The 19,009-nt window shown below is 47.9% G+C and overlaps 1 protein-coding gene across 9 annotated transcripts in view; it reads right to left on the bottom strand.

The window, feature by feature from the left end:
• Positions 1-19,009, bottom strand: part of LOC122740550 (phosphatidylcholine:ceramide cholinephosphotransferase 1) — a 276,156-nt gene that overhangs the window by 14,817 nt on the left and 242,330 nt on the right. For all 9 annotated transcript variants that reach the window (XM_043982878.1, XM_043982877.1, XM_043982879.1 and 6 more), the window contains 2 exons: positions 13,547-14,387; positions 5,742-5,859 (listed from right to left, as the gene is read on the bottom strand). In XM_043982878.1, the coding sequence (XP_043838813.1) occupies positions 5,742-5,859; positions 13,547-14,160 (732 nt within the window). In that variant the 5' untranslated portion in view covers positions 14,161-14,387. The remainder of the gene's footprint in view (positions 1-5,741; positions 5,860-13,546; positions 14,388-19,009) is intronic.

Raw genomic sequence — 19,009 nt, 5'->3', positions numbered from 1 at the left:
TTTTTTGTATCCTGAGCACTTAGCGCTAGTGCCTGGCACATAGTAGGTGCTTGATACTCTTCAACATGACACTGTGCAAAGCCCAGGCTAACAAGAAGGCAGCTCCCAAAGCTCCAAGTCCAGCCAAGGAGACGAGGCACAGGCACGAATGACCTGAACCGAAGAGAGAACAGGCAAAGTCACGAGGAGAGGTGCCAAGTGCTCTAGATGTTCAGAGGTAGCAAAAATCACTGCCTGCTGGCGGAATGGAAAGAGCAAAGGATGCAGAGTGAAAGGACCTGAGTTCAAATACCGCTCAGAAACATGCTTGCTGACTAATCCTGGGGAAGTCACTTAACCCTCTCTGGACTGCAATTTCCAACTCTATAAAATAACCTCTAAGAATCCTTCCAGTTCTAATCCAAGACCTTAAGGATCAGATCAAATGCTCTAGGAAAATGTGAGGAGCGAGTGAACATGTGTGGCTGGGGGAGGAGGAATGTCAGGGGGCAGCACTGGGGCTGAGGCTCATGGGAAGGGGGTTCAGAGGCAGAGACAGAAGTGGGGGCACACTGACAATCACTTCATTCAGGTGGCAAAGGGCCTGGAGCACATGCCAGATGAGGATGTCCAAAGAACTGGGGATGGCTACCCTAGCTGTCTTCTAGATTTTTTTGTTTGGGGGGGCAATGAGGGTTAAGTGACTTGCCCAGGGTCATGCAGCTAGTAAGTGTCAAGTGTCTGAGGCCAGATTTGAACTCAGGTCCTCCCGAATCCAGGGCTGGTGCTTTATCCACTGCGCCACCTATCTGCCCCCCGCCTTCTAGATTTTAAGGAAGAACTTGCTAATGGGGAGAATTGTCCAGAAGGAGAATGGGCCCTTCTGGGAAGTAACAGAATTTCCTTCCCAAGGGCTCTTTCAACAACGACCCAAAAGTCCACTGTGGGTCAATGCATTTTCCAGAGCCAACAGCACCAGGAGGAGGTGATCTGCTCAGGCACTGGTGGGGAAGAGGGGGACAGGGGCGTTGGTCCCCTTGGCAGAGAGGATTCACAGACATTAAGAGGTCCTTAGAGTCAGAGAAGTGAGGGGGACGCACCTGCTAAATGCTTTCCATTGTCATGCTGTGAATGAGGGGGAGTCCATCACAACAACAGCTGAGGGTCAGACCGTGCTGGAAGGCACACAGAGCACTATACGCGGATGACCTCGTTTGGGCATCACAACCAACCTAAGAGGTGGGTATTAACATTATCCCCACTTTACAGATGAAGAAACAGAAGTTGGAGTCATTTCTCCAAGATCACGAGGGGCCGCTAGGTGGCGCCATAGTACACTGAGTGCTAGGCCTATACTCCTTCCTGAGTTCAAATCTGGCCTCAGACACTTCCTAGCTGAGTGACTCTGGGCAAGTCACTTCACCCTGTTTGCCTCAGTTTCCTCATCTGTAAAATGAGCTGGAGAAGGAAATGGCAAATCTCTCCAGTATCTCTGCCAAGATACTGGATATTCTGGATATCCATTTTTTCAATCTGTGCACTGATTGATCAATGAGCATTCATGAAGCACCTTCTATGAGCCGAGCACTGTGCTAGGCACAATGGTTACAAAAACAGTAACAGGGAAAAAAAAAGTCATTGCTTTTAACTCCCCATCGGACAGGCTGATGGCCACAGATAGCAGGAAGAGGCAGAGAAGTTTTTAGGACAACTGGTTTTTTGGGGGGGGTTGGGTTTGTTTGGGTTTTTTTTTGGGGGGGGGGCTGTGATTTCATTGGCAGAAAGGACTTGTACTACCAAAGCATGCTGGGATCTTCTCTTTGTAACTCCTAGTCAGAGACAGTGGCGTGGGACACCTACAGTTCAGTGACTTGCCCAGGGTCTATGCTTCAGAGGCAGGCCTTGAACCCACAGGGCCGGGTCTCCAACACCTTTACCCCAGGCTGCCTCTTTTTTTAGACATTATGCCTTTCCAACAGAATGTTCTCTCAGGCCATTGGCCTGTAACAGCCCCTGCCTAACTGTAGTTGGCTGGTCTTCCCTTTCAGCCCAAGCAAATTACAGGGACCTCTGCCCCCAGGGATTCTTTACAGGGGGTCGGAAACTCTGGGTCACTCGAATTCAAGAGAAACAAGGTCCCGGAAACATGAGCTCCAACAGATGGCCGCATCAGCTGGCTGCAACTGATCTCTCGCTCTCTGAAAAGGTTTTGGACTCTACGGTAACCATAGGAACTGAAATACACTGAACAACACATCCCACTTGGAGGGTTAGTCACTGTGGGATTAGCTCATCCTTCCAAAGCCACGTGCCCTGGGATTTTTCTTATACAGAATTAAAAAACCAAAGCAACAGAGAGCAGGTCCTCAGTTCTTGTCTCTGCAGAACAGGGCCTAGACTGAGACCAGGCCTCCCTCTGGACGGCCAAGGGGATGCCTCATATCTGAAGCTCAGTGGCCAGGGCTGGGGCAGCACCAACTGTTTCCCAAGTAAGGAGAGGACCGCAAGTCATTCTGGGGGCTGGACGTGTTTTCTCCAGGACATGCAACACCGAGAAGCACAGCAGTTAACCAAGGCTTGAAAGATGGTGGGGGATGGGGGTGTCTTGTGCCAAGTTCAGCTGGAGCTCACAGGCTCAGAGATCACAGGGAGGGATGACACACACTTTCCCAGACTCTTTCCAACATTTCTGCCTGAGGCTAAGCAGCAGAAATCAGAGAGGAAGCCTGATTTCCTCACCAACCTAATCATTTAAAAAAAAACCCAACTATTCTTTCTGCAAGCAGTGACATATGCTGGGTGAGTCGTGCCCGGCCGTCAAATGAGAGAACAATGAGTCCGATTCTCCTAATTACACGGCACACACTTGTCGGGACATCTTTTCCCCTTGGAAGATGAGCACTTGGAGTGTCAGAGGAAGGGGAGGTTTTAAGTCCAGTCACCAAGAAGTCTGTTGTAGCTGACCTCACAATAAAATGCAGCCAACAGACCCCCACCCTGCCCCACCCTGCCTGCTAAGGTCAGTCCTCCTTCAACTAAAAGCTCCCCTTATTTATAGCTATGGGAGACAGACCGCTCAGAGGAGCCAGGTGTCATGGGATGAGGAATAACCCTAAAAATAATAGCTATCATTTATATAATGCCAGCTATGGGCAGGCTCTATGCTAAGTTCTTAACAAATATTCTCTCTTTTGATCCCCACAACCACCTCGGGATGTAGGTGCTGTTATCATCATTCCCCATTTTACAGTTGGGGAAACCGAGGCAAACAGACATTAATTGACTTTCTCAGGGTCACAGAGCTAGTAACTGTCTGAGGTCAAATTTGAACTCAGGTCTCCCTGACTCCAGGCCCCGTGCTCTGTCTATTGGGCCTCCTAGCTGCCTCAGAAGAGAACAAAGAAGGATAGACTGAGAGCTGGAGAAGGCCTTAGAAATTATCGAGCTGAACCCCCCACACACACACACACACACTCTACAGAGGAGGAAACTGAGGCTCAAAAAGAAAATGACTTGCCTAGGTCCTACTTATAGTAAATGGCAGAGCCTGGGTCTTGTACCTCCCAATTCAGTATTCTTCCCAGTGCCCTACATTGCCTAGAAGACAGTAAGCACTTAATAAATGCTCATCCATCCATCCATCCATCCATCCATCCATCCATCCATCCATCCATCCATCCATTCATTCATCCATCTATCCATCCATCCATCCATCCATCCATCCATCTATCCATCCATCCATCCATTCATTCATCCATCTATCCATTCATCCATCCATCCATTCATCCATCCATCCATCCATCCATCCATTCATCCATCCATCCATCCATCCATTCATTCATTCATCCATCCATCCATCCACCAAGCAAATTAACAAACAGAAGGGGCCTTCAAGGTCATAGTCCACTGCTCAGCCACCATTTTACAAATGAGGCTGTTAAGTGAAGCACTGCCTGGAAGTCAGGAAGACTTGAGTTCCAATCCAGCCTCAGATACTTGCTGTGTGACCCTGAGTAAATCACTTAACCTCGGTGCCTCAGTTTCCTCATTTGTAAAATAGGAATAAGAGCACCTAGCTCACAGGGTTGTTGTGAGGCTCAAACAAGATAATATTTGTAAATCCCCGTGCAAACTTTGCATTATAGAAATGCAGTTGTTATTCCTGATAATTGTCCAAGGTCATCACACAGGTCGTAAGCACAGAGTTAGTATGAACCTAGATCCTTGGACTCCAAATTTAACGCTGTCTCCACTGCTCCACAAAGCCTATTACCACCAGTCACCCCTGCAGACTGACAACAAGTGGTTAATCCATGGTCTCTGGATGGGGCCATCCAATGTGCCGTCGTTTACTTCTTTAATCACCCACCCTATATCTTTCTTTTGTCTGAAAGCACAGAATGGCAGCAATCAACGAATACCGCTGGCCTCGATTCTTGATCAACCAGTTGAGTAACCCCATCAGCCAATGATGCCTTGGGAGTGGTGCTAAGCGAACCCAAGCCCATTCCTCCTGGCAGATTCTCTGGAGTTAAGGATCTAAAAGTATCTCAGGCAGAAATGTCAAGCAGGACAAGGCCACGTTTGCAATCAAACCAAAAAATAACATAAAAGGGAAAGAAGGGAAGAAAAAGAGAAGATAGGAAGAAAAGAGAAGGTGGGAGAGGGAAAGCAAGAGGAAAGAAGTATATTTAAGTCTCAAATATATTTTTAATAGCTTTGAACAAACAAATAGATATTTTTTCTTTTTTTATATATAACATGATACTAAAAATCCAGACTATATATAGCATACTCTCCACCCAAGTTCATGGCAGAAGTTAGTGTGTTCTTTGCTATACTGGATTGGATACCCATTTCAGAGATTTAAGAGGATAGGTTCCCCTCCCCCTTTTTGTTTTCACCAAAAACTCTTCACTGAAATATTTTCCCCCAACTAGAGGTGTCAATAAGTACAACCCCATTATTCCGCTGAGGAGGAAATTAAGGTCCACAGACATTTCTCCAAAGTCTCCATGAGGGCACAAAATGGTGGAGGGAAGATTGCAACTCATATCTTGAGTCTCTCGACCTGGCAATCTTTTCGACATGCCAACCACATGGGCATTCCCAGCCCTTTGGGGGCAGAGATGACATCATTCTCTAGGTGCCAGGAAGGGAATGTGTTTTCTACCGTCCCACACCTGGCCATGTGGGGAGTGGGGTAAGGGGTTGAGCAGGAGAAGGGAACAGAATTCCACTTTGGTGTCACAGGATGTCACTGTCAAGATTACTAGGAAAGAAAATGAAAACCTGAACCTGAAACCAAGCTTCCCATTGAGGAGCTGACAAAATAGGGAGAAGTGCCTAGATTTATATCAGGCACTAATGATATCTTTAAAACCTGGCAAGTAACCAAAGAGTTACACCCACACAGAGAGCTTCAATGCTCCCAAGAATCAGATTTTCTGAGGAGTCAAACTGGAAGTAGCAAAGCCTTCACCCCTGAGAAGAGGGTAGGGAGAAGGGTGGGGGAGGGCTAGGGGGCCACAGAGGCCCAGAGGCCCAGAGGAGGGAAGCAGAACAGTCCTAATTCCAGAGAAGGGGCCCAGGGGCCCTGGCCCCATACTTGGGAAATACCTCAGACAAACACTGGATGATGGTGGAGAAACAGGACAGGATTCTACAGAAAATTCCCACCCAAGGCTTGAATCAGCGAAACCTTGGGCAATGAGAGAAGGGCCCAACACAAAGTACAAATCCCAGAAAGAATGGATGGTTACCTTTGGAGAACAGTTGAAATGCATGCTGGGTACTGGGAGGGTGGTTACATACATGGTGATACACCGGTACAGGTACAGCGTGCCAACTAAGAAGAAAAATCTTCGGCTAATGATGGACCTGGAGGAAAGGGAAAAACACGTCTCATTCCGCAGGTTTAGCAACTTGGGGTTTTCCACTGTCTGAGTATTTGGCAGCTCCTCCCACTCTCCCCCACCCCTGGAAGGTTGAGTTCAGAAACTTCTCCAGCCTAGACTGTGGTGATGCCATTTTGGGACCACTGTGGGACCAAAGACAGGGGGCTGGCAGGCACCTCAGAGACAAGAAACCCCATGACAGCTCTCCTGGAATGCCCGCCCCTTCTGGCAGGAAGCAAGAGCTCAGAATAAGCGACCATTTGATAGCAGCTTCCATTCATGATCATCAGCATCATGAGATCCCACCAAAAATGGAAAGAACACAAAAAACTTGCTCCTCTTCTAGGCTTGTCACCTACTCTCCTTCCCACACTCTGTGTGCCAGGGGACTTGCTCACGCAGGCAGTCCCTTCCTGCTTCTGTGAGTTTGCACAGGTTGTCTGTGATACTTAGACTGCGCTACCACCTCAACTTGACCTCTTGCAATCCTTCCCTTCTGTGGAGGCAAACTCCGGTGCCACTTCTTATAGGAAGTCCTTCTTGATCCCTCCCTCCTCAAACATTCATTTTTATGTACAAACCCCTTTCATGCTTTAAGGTTTGCAAAGCACTTCTCAGGTAATACTAATACTGTGTGGTAGGAGCTAGTATATAATCCCCATTTTACAGATAAGGAAACTGAGGCACAGAAAGCTTAGGAAATTTGCCCTGGCTTACACAAACAATAAGTAGCCGAGACAGAATTTGAACTCAAATCTTCCTGACTCCAATCTAGTGCCCTATCCTGGTGCCATCAAGGAGACTTGCAAGCACTAATCATCTGTCATCTTTCTCTGAATGATATGAAATGCAAGGCTCAATGCTGGATCAATACTTATTGACATGAACTAAGCTCTAAACATGAATTGGAGACAAAAAAAAACAAGGACACTCCCTCACACTGACTCTACATCAGGCCTCCTCAGAACCCAATCTGTCCTTCTTATCCCTGGGCAGTCACCCTTTGCAAAGCACCTCCCACCTGCCCCTCCATGCCCACACACTCACAGGCATCTTCAGTAATTCTGCCTTTCTTCCCTTCAAATGAATCTGTGATCAGACTGAAGGGCATGTTCCATATGCCCATGGGTCGTAGCCTGCCCCCTGGAACTTGATCCATGCCCTGCCTTAAGTCAGCCACAGCTGTTTTCATTAACATCACAAGGATGGGGGTATGGGGAGGGGCGCAGCACACTCTGGGGTTTCTTGCCAGGTTGGCCCCAGTTAACAAAGACTAATGTGTCTTGGTTCATTTTCTAGACCAATGGGATGTGAGAGAAGACAAAAATGGCCCCCATGATACAGTGGTAAGACAAGGTATTCAAAAAACAAAGAGGACCGTCTCCAAGGTGCTGGGCAGAGTCTCAAAGAATGAAAGGAAAAGCATTTCTTGAGTGATCACTGTTATATGCCAAGCACTATCCTGAACACTGTGGATAAAAATGCCAAGGCAGAAGGCAGCCTTAGCACCAGTAGTAAGCACAGTACCTGGTAAACAGTAGGTGCTTAAAGTCTATTGATTATGGAGGGATTAGGAGAAAGCATGGACAAAAATTGCCTGGGTGAAATGAACTACACCTGTTCTTCTTGGCCCCAGAAGTAAGAAGCAGGAGGCAGAGGGTGAAAGGGGGTGAACTTAGGGTTGATGTCAGGAAAACTTAAAATTAGAGCATCTCACAGGGGAACAGGCAGCCTCAGGAGGGGGTGGGTTCTCCCTCAGGGGCTATATTCAAAGGTCAATCCTTGGGGATTCCACAGAGGGCAGTCTTGGGGCTGGACCAGGCAACCTCAGAGGTCCCACCCCTCTGAGATGCTCAGATATTCCCTTCCAGGTTGGGGGAATTGTTAACAGAAAACTACTGAGACAACATAGAACATGAAATGTGAGAATGAACAGGCTGTCATGCACTCTACAGACCCAAACCTCCTAAGAACAAAAGCCACGTATCTTGCAGAATCATTCACAGCGATCCACATCAAACTGAAGGAGAGGGAATGGCTCTGAAGGCCTTTAAATGCAGGCGCTTAAAAGTATCCACCTGATGACCCTGGTCCTCCTCGGGACCTCAATGCTGACCCAGGTGCCTCAGTGCTCTACCCGCCTCCTTGCAGGATGAACACTGCTTGGACAAGCGGGGAGACACCAATTACAAACCTTCTTCTGGTAACACAGAGAGTCACTGGGTAACCATCTGCCCTGCCACTGTCCTCTCCAGACTTCAAAGCCCTGCCAGCCAGCAGGCAACCCTCCCATGCACCCTAGGCAGGCCTTAGGCATGGCCGTGCACCCTGTAAATGCATGTATAAGACCAGCAAGCCTTTCCATCTGCCCCATGACTGAAACCTCCTGCATAATGTGCCCCTCCTTAGAATGAATGCTTCTACAGGGTGTCTTGTTTTAGTTTGCATCCCCAAAGCTCAGCAAAGGGCTTGCACATACTTAGTTAGATGACTTTTTTTTTTTTTTTGCAGGGCAATGGGGGTTTAGTGACTTGCCCAGGGTCACACAGCTAGTAAGTGTCAAGTGTCTGAGGCCTGATTTGAACTCGGGTCTTGCTGAATCCAGGGCCACTGTGCCACCTAGCTACCCCCTAGGCTTGGCACATACTAAGCAATCGAGAAGGGATTTTTCATTAATTTACCGATTTGCTTTAGTCCAATAATAAAGCACCTGTTAGAAAATCAATGTTAGAGCAATTTGGAATTATGCCCAAAGGGCTATAAAGTTGTGCATACCCTTTGACTCAGCAATACCACTTTTCGGTCTTTTTCCCAAAGAGATCATGGAAAGGGGAGAGGGACCCACATGTACAAAAATATTTATAGCTGCTCTTTTCGTGGTGGCAAGGAATTGGAAGTTGAGGGGATGCCCATCAATTGGGGAATGGATGGACAAGATGTGGTATATGAATGTAATGGAATACTATTGTGCTGTAAGAAACAATGAGCAGGACGAGTTCAGAGAAACCTGGAGGGTCTTTCATGGACTGATGATGAGTAAGATGAGCAGAACCAGAAGAACATTGTACACAGTATCATCAACATTGTGTGTTGATCTACTGTGATGGACTATATTCTTCTCACCAATGCAATGGTACAGAAGAGTTCCAGGGAACTCATGATAGAAGAGGATCTCCAAATCCAGGAAAAAAAAAAGAACTGTGGAGTATAGATGCTGAATGAACCATACTATTTCTTTTGTCTTTGGTGCTGTTGTTTTTCTATTTTGAGGTTTTTCATCACTGCTCTGATTTTTCTCTTATAACATGACTAATGCAGAAATATGTTTAATGTTATTATGTATATATATAGAACCTATATCAGATTACCTGCTGTCTAGGGGAGAGAGGGGAGGGAAGGAGAAAAATCTGAAATTGGAAAGCTTGTATAAACAAAAGTTGAGAACTATCTTTACATGTAACAGAAAAAAAGAAATTACTTTATTAAAAAAGAAAAGAAAAGAAAAGAAAATCAATGTTACAGAATCTAGTCCGGTCTATTAAAAATGTAGGAAAAAGAGGCAGCTAGGTGGCACAGTGGATAGAGCACCAGTCCTGGAGTCAAGAGGACCTGAGTTCAAATCTAGCTGTGTGACCCTGGGCAAGTCACTTAACCCCAATTGCCTCACTTAAAAAAAAAATGTAGGAAAACAAAATAATGACAAAAGCATCTACATAGTATGGGTGCTGATTGCCCGGGACCAAGCACTCAGATATTCGAGCCAATTCCTCAAAGGTCACCCTCTCACTGAGGCCAAAATAAATGAGTGAATACATTTAAAGGACCCTGCAAACCTTAGATTGCTACCTAAATGTTAGCTATTATGACCGAATCCTTATTAATTGAGGTGATTTGTTACTATGAAAATTGTTGTTCATTAGATAGGGAGGAAGGTATAAAAGGATGTCAATGAGGCAAGGCTCCCAAGGCCTTACAGGGTTACTTGACCCCTTGGACGGCCCGAGATCTATGATCTCAGTCTATAAGCCTCCCAGCACTTAGACGTCACTGCCTGGCACATCCCCGGGGAACTCACAGAAGATCAGGGATGGAAAATGTCACCCCTGGTTTCCTGAGGATTAACAACAGGGAAGGAAGGGTAAGGACTCAACGCCCCCCCCCAATACAGACTTCCTCTGCCATGTCAACCAACCACATTTCTTCCCTTCCATTCCATCTCTTTCCTTGGCACTGAAACAAGGTAACAGGAAACCCCTTCAGGAGCTGAACATGGGATTCAGATAAGGAAAGATCCATCAGCCAATGAGCACTTATTAGATGCCTACTGTATGTCAGGCACGCTGAGGGGGTAAGGATGCAAAGATAAAAAAGCCAGAAAACCAGGCTCTACTTTCAAAGAGGGGACCGTTTGCTCTTAGAGATCAGAGGATCACAGACCGAAAGCTGGAAAGCAGTTCAATAATCTTGTTGCTCACCACCCTGCCCCCCACCCTTTTCATTTTATAGTTGAAGAAACTGAGAACCCAACAGATGGGCAAGATTCAAACCCAGGTACTGATTCCTAGGCCACTTGGTGGCGCCATAGTACACAGAGCACTGGGCTTGGAATCAGGAAGCCTCATCTTCATGAGTTCAAATCTAGCCTCAGACAATAGCTTTGTGATCCTGGAAAGTTTGCCTCAGTTTCCTCCTCTGTCAAATGAGCTGGAGAAAGAAATGGCAAAACACTCCCATGTCTTTGCCAAGAAAACCCCAAAAATACACGACTGAAACTGCTCCATATATGTTCACTATGATCATCAAACGCTTATTAATTAAGTTAATGTGTTGCCATGAAAATTATTACCTAGAGAGAGGCAGGTATGGAAAAGAGGCTTGCAGATGGACCAAGAACGCCCCCAGCCCCATTGCTATATTAGTTTCCCTGCCTCCTTCTTCCCTTCCTCAACCAGGTCACACAAGGGGATATTGCAGGACTTGAGGAGGGAAAACTGACAAAATAATCCTTGGGGGGGGGGGGGGAGAGGGCCCACTGACCCCATCAATGGGATCCTTGGAACAATGGGATCCTCAACCCAGCCTGCTGAGCGTGTGCAAGGCTGTCCTGCCTCACAAACCACTCTGAGGAGGCCCCTGTGTTTATCTGCTCACCCTGAGGCAGGTTAATGATACACCAGAAAACAAATGAACCCACCCCACCCCCCACCCCAAATCTGGCAGGTGGGATTGATTTAACTGTTTCCTCTTCAAGGCCAGACTCAGCTTATAAGAAACTAAGGGGAGAGCTCAGAACCTGCCATAGGAATTGGAGGAAATACCTCTCCGATTCTGAATGAAATTCACAAGCCCACCGCCCAATGCCTGACAACCCAACCTGGTGGATTTCATAGGTGGTCGATTTCAAGATAGTGCATTTCCACTGAGGCAGATGGTGGCCCTCACAGTCCAGACAACACCTGCCTCTCATTCCCTGCAGTTGTGTGACCCTGGGTAAGTCCCGTGTCTCAGAGCCCTCATTTACCCCCTAACCTGCCCCCCAAATGAAACAAATAGAGGTTATACTTAATGATTTCCTTTCCCTAAATTGAGACACTGTTTTCCTCCAACATGCCTATAGATCACTGGTTGGTGCCAGGCTACAAATATACCACTTTTCTTTATATAGCAGCAGAACTAAATTACTGACATAACAAGAGGTTCCTAGATTTTGAGCTGGAAGGGAGGGACCATAGAGGTCATTGAGTCCAACCACTTGATTTTACAAATGAGGAAACTGAGGCACAGTGAAATTATGTGCCCAGGGTCACCCAACGGAAAGAATCTACCAGCAGGATGTGAACCCAGGTCTTTGCTGCCTCTCCACTCTCACACCGCAACCTAAAGTCCTGGTTGGCTTCATCACCCCTTACTTGGAACACTGAAAAGAAGCCTCTTCAGTGATCTCTGGCTTCTGTTTCTCCCCTCCCTAATCCATCCTGCACACAGCCTCCAAAGCCACAACGCTGCCCTGCCTAAGGACAGAGATATAAAGATGAAAGTGGAAAAGTTGCTGCCTCCAATCACCTTTGGGGGTCCTAACACTGGGCAGTCTGTCTTTGTGAGCCCCAAGGCCAGGCTGGGACTGAGGCTGTCTCCATTAATGAGGCTGGTTTGGACAGGAATCAGTCCATCACAAGGCCCCTGACTGAAGGCCTTCTGCTTTAGGAGGACCTTCCAGGACCCGGCGGAGGGCTCCACAAAGATGGCCCAGGGCCATCTCCAGGCCATCACCAGGTAGCACCCAACTTTGGGAAAAGATCCTCTCACTGAGACAGACAGTGTGGCACAGAGGCTAGAGCTCCGGACTCCAAGCAGGAAGAACCAAATGCAAATCTTTCCTCAGACACTCCCTAGCTATCAGACCATGGGGAAATAACCCAACCTCTCTGAGCCTCAATTTCCTGATCTGTAAAATGGGGTACCTCTCCTCACAATCAAGCAGGTGATAATACATGTACTTTGCAAATTTTAAATCCCACCTGGAAGCAAAGGCTCAATGCTCAAGGGGCATCAGAACCATTAAAATCAAAGGGGGCAGGGGCAGCTAGGGGGTACAGTGGTTAAAGCACTGACCCTGGATTCAGGAGGACCTGAGTTCAAATCTGACCTCAGACACTTGACACTTACTAGCTGTGTGACCCTGGGCAAGTCACTTAACCCCCATGACCCCGCAAAAAAAAAAAAAAAACATCAAAGGGGGCCCCCAATCAAAAAGCTCCAATGCTTGATGGGGATTGGCTGCCTCTTGCTCAGAAGGCCACATGTTCTCAAGGGGAAGGGGTGTCGCTGCCTGGGGATGGAGCCAGGTCCCACCCCAGACCCACACGTGGGACCTCAGCTGCACCAAGTCCTCTGTGGGAGCATCCCCAGCCGAGGATGGCTAACCTTGATCTTTGCAAGTCATTTCACTTCCATGGGCCTCAATTTCCTCATCTGTAAAATGGGGGGGGGGGGTTGGACTCAATTCCCTCTAAGGTCCTTTCCAGGAGAAAATGGATCCAAAGCACTTTGTGAACCCTAAAGTGTCTAAAACTTGCAGTATTTGTTATTATTTTATATTTATTTATGAATGGCTGAAACTTCAGAGTTGTTTTCTCATCTGCAAAATGGGAAGTCACGGTATCTACCTCTGAGTGCTTGTGGGAGGATCCAGTGTGATTAAGTACATAAACTGGGGGGCTTTGGGGATCCCTCTCAGCCTTCAGTTTATGGTCCTAAAACATAAAGTTCTCCCAAACCTTGAAGCGCCCTACATGGGATTGCTATCTTACGACTGGCTGTATCAATGTCCCAGGTTAATCCTTACCCGCTCTTTACTGGCTAGTTCAACCCCCCAGAACTCTGGGAGCCTCTTCTTTTGGAGCAGAATCTGTTTCTGTGGCTTGAGTTTGACTTGTGTTTGCTGAACCTGCTGTTAAGTTATTGGGGGATCCCCCACCCCACACTGAACCTGACGCAATCTGGACCCAGGTGAGACTAGTGAGTGTTTTCCCACTGCTACCTTAGTGTTCCAGGGCATCCCCCCCACCCCCCACCCCAAAAGAGGGGTTTCCATCATTTCCTAAATTCCGAATGTTCCCCTCCAAACCCAAGGTGGCCATGCTGCTCAGCCCCAACCTGCATCCACTTACTTGTATTTTAAGAGCAGCCACTGAATGAACCAGAGGCCTACAAGGATCAAACCGTTGATTTCACAAATAGAAAAGGCCCACTGCACCCGGTTAAAATGGTCAAAAAACGTGTCTGGCAGGGGTGCTTGCGTCTCCTTGGGAGGCACTCGCTCGTGGACGAAGGAGATCGTCACTGTGGTGAGCACAAAGCAGCAGAGGGCATACAGAAAAGCCAGCAGAGTCTTGCCCCACTCCCTGGGGTACTGGGAGCGCTCGGGCTCGGGCATGGGAATTTGGATCATTTCCAACCCTCCCTGGTAGCCATTGGGCACACCATTGTGTTTGGCCTTGCTGCTGAAGCCACCGTCGGCGCTGATGCTCAGGTGCCCGTTGGCGTGCCCGTTCTTGTGTGCCTCCAGCTGGTGCTCCATTTTCAGGGTTTCGATCATGTCCAGTAGCCGCTGCCCGTTGTCAGAGGAGACGCGGGAGAGCGGCGGCTTGGTGAAGTCCTCCTGGGTAAGGCTGATCAAGTCTTGGCCCGTGTAATGGCCCAGGGGCTCACAGTATTCGGGCATGGCATTCTCCAGCAACCAATCCGTCACCGTCTGGGGTGACCAGCAGACGACTTCCTTCATTGTCCTCGCGGGCAGAGGGGCCTCTGCTTCCTCTCGACAGGTCAGCAGACCCCGCTCCTGGGATGGAAGAGGCAGTCCCTCCACATCTCCTCCATCCTGCGGACGAGCAGCACAAACTCGTTGGGCAGGCTGGGCGGGAAGTCTGAAGAACACTTCATGGAGAAGGCCACGCTCCGTGGGCGCAGGAGAAGCCCCTCACCTCCTTCTTGGTGCACGGATCCTTTTTCCTACGGAGGCAAGACACAGGGTCAGAAGGGGGAAACCTCCACCCTTCCCACAATTTCCCCCAGTGACAAACGTTCAACATGGAGTGAAGAGGAAAAAGGAATCCTTGGCCAACCCTGTACTTTAAAAACACTTCTAGTTCTTAGGTCAAGTTCAGACCATTATCACTTACAACACCTGCTGCTGCTACTTCCATACTTTTTCATTCAATTCAATGTGCATTTCTTAAGTACCTACTATGTGCTGGGTCTAGTGCAAAGCATTAGAATACAAAGACAACAAACAATCTTTCCCCTCCTTGAATCACAGAGCTTTAGAGATAGAAAGTCAAGAAGCCGACAGCTATGTGAAAACAAGCTATGTACAGGAAAAAACAGGAAGTAATTACTGCAGTTACAGTAGTGGTCGAGGTGTGAGAGAGCCCGCACCAGGGTGCCACAGGAGAGAAGGAGGTCTATTTGAGAGCTAATGCCAAGGTAAAAATGACAGGGCTTGGCAACAGCTTGGATGAGGTGGGGGGGGTGGCACAGAGATAGTGAGAAGCCAAACCATCAAGTATCCTGAAATGTTAACCCTGTGCCAAGCACCGGGCTAAGCATTGGACAGGTCAGTACTTGGGCCACTCAGGATGTAGGCTGCCCAAGGATGGGCAGAATATCCCGGGGCTACTGCCTCCTTCTACGAAGCTCTGAGAGATGACATTCTGGTGGTGGGAGGGCAGAACACAAGAGGGGCACAAAGAGCTCAATACAGAGAAGGTAATTTCATGGGGACCAGAGCAGGTGTACAGTGAAGGAAGTCAGAGATTCTAGGAGCAGACCCCAGGGAAGCAGATCCGTCCCTTCCTTCTCCCAGGTCTCAATGACCTCACATCTAAAATGAGGGGAATGGAACTACCTCATCTCCTCTTTCCTGTTCCAAATCCCCTGATCCTGAGCACACCATGATGGATGACGTTTCTGAGCAGGAAGGGAGGGCCTAAGAAACCAGGGGACCCGTCTTCTGCTAGCCCCTGCAGATCGCAGAAAGGAGAAAACCAAGGTCCAGAGTTTAAGTACCCCTGCTTCAGAGGGAGACCGTTCCAGGAAGAGGAGGAATGAGGTCTCTTGACAACAAGGCCCTTTCCAATCACACCTCCAGGAGCTCTAGCGCACTTTTAAAGAAATGTAAGGAATGACTTCAAATAAAGAAACAAGCCAAACTAAAATAACAGCATGACACCTCCTCAACCTCCAGCAAACAGCAATTAGCCAACCAGCAGGAAGGACCCCACTCCATGCTGCAGAGTCAGGCCATAACAGCCCCAGCAATTCCACACGGCCTCCCCACACAGTGATTAGAGAAACCTCCAAAGTGGCGTGAGAAAATAATGTAGCAAAGACAGTGGCAACCTCAGTCCAGGGAGCAAATTAAATCAGCAAAGCCGGTCATCCAGAAATCTATTTATTACAGAAAGAAAGGTGCCAAGATTATTCCAAGAACCTTCCAATCACAGAGGACATCTGGTTCACTCTTTTAAACCCCAAAGAAAAAAATAATTAGAAAATCAGAAAAATTAGGGGCAGCTAGATGGCTCAGTGGATAGAGCACCAGCCCTGGATTCAGGAGGACCTGAGTTCAAATCCGGTGTCAGACACTTACTAGCTGTGTGACCTTGGGCAAGTCACTTAACCCCAATTGCCCCACAAAAAAAAGAAAGAAAATTAGAAAAATTAGAAAAAGAAAAAAATTAAGTTTCTGAAATGTGGACATATCCCCGAAACACAGGAAGTAAGAGGTGCCTTCAAGTCACCCTGCATCAAGCGCTTTCCCTGCTCTCCTCCAGCTGGGCCAAGCCCCTCCTCATTTTTACCAGTGTGGAAACTTAGGCCCCAGAGACTCAGACTGTTTCTGCCCAAGGGCACAGATCTAATAAATAAGTGGACTTGAATGTGGGTGTCCTTGACTCCCCATCTCGGGGCGGCTCCGTTATCAAATGAAAACATTGAAAAACAAGATCAGGAGAGACCTAGAAACACAGAGTCATTGCAAGGGTCCCAAGAGGAAGAAAATGCAGAAGGTCGCAAACATGAACTAAACTCAGTTAAAAAGGAAAGCTCTCACTCTGTTTCATTTAGGAAGAGCTTGATTATGTAAGCAATCTACTGACTTCTAAACGCAAACAGACTGACTAGACTGGAAAAGCAGCGCGAGGAACTCTCAGTATGAAGACTCCATCCACTGAAGCACATCACCATCCTCTCAGAGAGGTTGACTGAATTGTGTAGGGTCAAATATCCAGTGAGTGCCAGACTTGGGACTTGGATTCAGGTCTTCTTATCTCCAGCAAAACAATAAGGCCAATCACTGGCCCTGGATTAAGGAGGATCTGAGTTCAAATTTGGCCTCAGACACTTGACACTAGCTGTGTGACCCTGAGCAAGTCACTTAACCTTCATTGCCCCACCAAAGAAAAGGAAAAAAACGCCAATAAGGCCACAATGACCACAAACATGAAAATGGGCCCCAAACAACAAACAAATGGAAGTGAACGTTTGCTGAAAAAGAGGGGGCTACAGCAGAGTAAGTCAGCCTTGTTTACATGACTGGCTTAGTTCAGTTTAACTATTTCTTTTCCTCTTTTTAAAATTCTTTGTCATGGGGGGCAGCGAGGTGGCACAGTGGATAGAGCACTGGCCCTGGATTCAGGAAGACCTGAGTTCAAATCTGGCATCAGACATTTGGCACTTACTAGCTATGTGACCCTGGGCAAGTCATTTAACCCTCATTGCCCTGCAAAAAAAAAAAGGGAGAGAGAGAAGTGCCTGGTACCTCTCAGGTACCTAAGGAGTTAAGTGACTTGCCCAGGGACACGGAGCCAGTGTGTGTAAGAGTCAGGATTTGAACCTGGGTCTTCCTGGCACCCACGAAGCTATCTAGGCCCAACAGCTGTGCCTCTCTGCTGAGCAGAGCTAAGTAAATAAATACAAGATTATCTGGGGAAGGATTGAGAATCTCAGCCCTGGAGGAGCCGGTGTCCAGGCCGGGCCTGAAGGAAGAGAAGAGGGAGGGCACTCAGGACTGCCGCACAGCTGTGTGCAGACCACAAGGAAGGTCCCAATTTCATCAAGTCTCTCCCGCCTCCCCAACTAGATTAGAGCTGTGGTATTTGAAGGAGGAACCCAGAACCAAGGATCCCTGCTCGTGTCCCATGAACCAGCCACCAGCTGCTGTTGTCAATGGAAAGAAACACTTGGGAAAGCCCCGACCTCATCAGTGTGGACACACCTGCCACTCGGGGTGGGGGGGGTGGGGGTTTGGGGGGGCTCGCCAGACATGATATTTCTACATCCACTGTCTTAAACCCAAAGAGCTCTCGCCTTCCGTTGCCCAGTACAATACTAGGTCAGATTCCTGTGGGCAGCACCCAGAAAACAAAGGCTCAATTGCCAGTGTGGACACTTCAGAGCTGAGTGATCCTACACAGACCTTGGCAGCCTCATCTATAAAATGGGGGTGACGGTTATCTGGATGATCTACCTGAAAAAGCGATCGACTGAGTGGCTCATGACTCTGCAGTGCTTTGCAAACACTATTTAAATGTTGTCTATTGGGGTTAATCATCTTATCAGACAATTTAAAAGAATAAGTCTTCATAAATGGAGGGGAAGTCTCAGAGCCCAAGAAAACACCAAAGCCAGCAAAGATCGCTCCATCCCTTGGGTGGCCCTCGAACGTCAAGGCCAAGCCCCTGGCCTGTCACTGGCTCCCAAAGCCAGAGGTGGGAGGGAAACCAGAACCCACCAGGTCCAACCCCTTCATTTTACAATAGAGGAAACTGAGGCCCAGAGAGTAAAGTGGCCTGCCCAAGATCACTCCCAAGGTTAGCCTCAGAGGCGACCTAAGAGCCCAGGTCCCTGGACCCCCGAGCAAGGGCTAATTCTAAATCACTACATCACCTTGAGGCAAGGACAGGCAGAACTAACAAGAGTCTGAAGAGTTTCTGAATGTCATAAATGTTTTTTGGTTTGCTTAATATTAAACATCTGTAATAACTCTGAAGCTAAGCAACCTGTATCCTTAGGAGACCCCTTCTCTATCCCCAACTAAACAGCAAAGAAGGCCCTGGTTCTGGAGAAGAGCTGAGGTTTGGGGGGAGGGGGTCATACATGTAACACACATCCCACCCCCCAATAAAAATCAATACTTCAGTTTCATAGCTCTGGCCTCTCCTGAACATGGCTTCTTCATTTATACAGAACAGCCTCCTCCATGACTTTCGTGATGTCTGACCTCCCCAGTCTGAGTGCAAAGGCTCCTTCCTTTGGTCCATCACCCAGCTGAGGTCACAAAGCCAGTCGCTGAAGGGTCTGGGCTCCCGTCTCAGGTTTCCAAGCTCCAGGGCCAGTTATTTCTATCCTAACTCAAATTAGCCAATAAAAAGACTTCCCAGATGGGGCAGCTAGGTGGCGCAGTGGATAGAGCACCGACCCTGGAGTCAGGAGTACCTGAGTTCAGATCCAGCCTCAGACACTTAACACTTAACTAGCTGTGTGACCCTGGGCAAGTCACTTGGCCCCAATTGCCTCACTAAAAAAAAAAAAAAAAAAAAAAAAAAGACTTCCCAGAGCCCTTTCATAACTCA

Source organism: Dromiciops gliroides, chromosome 2, assembly GCF_019393635.1.
Source record: "Dromiciops gliroides isolate mDroGli1 chromosome 2, mDroGli1.pri, whole genome shotgun sequence".
Lineage (NCBI taxonomy): Eukaryota > Metazoa > Chordata > Mammalia > Microbiotheria > Microbiotheriidae > Dromiciops > Dromiciops gliroides.
This window is presented reverse-complemented; position numbering and strand designations above follow the sequence as displayed.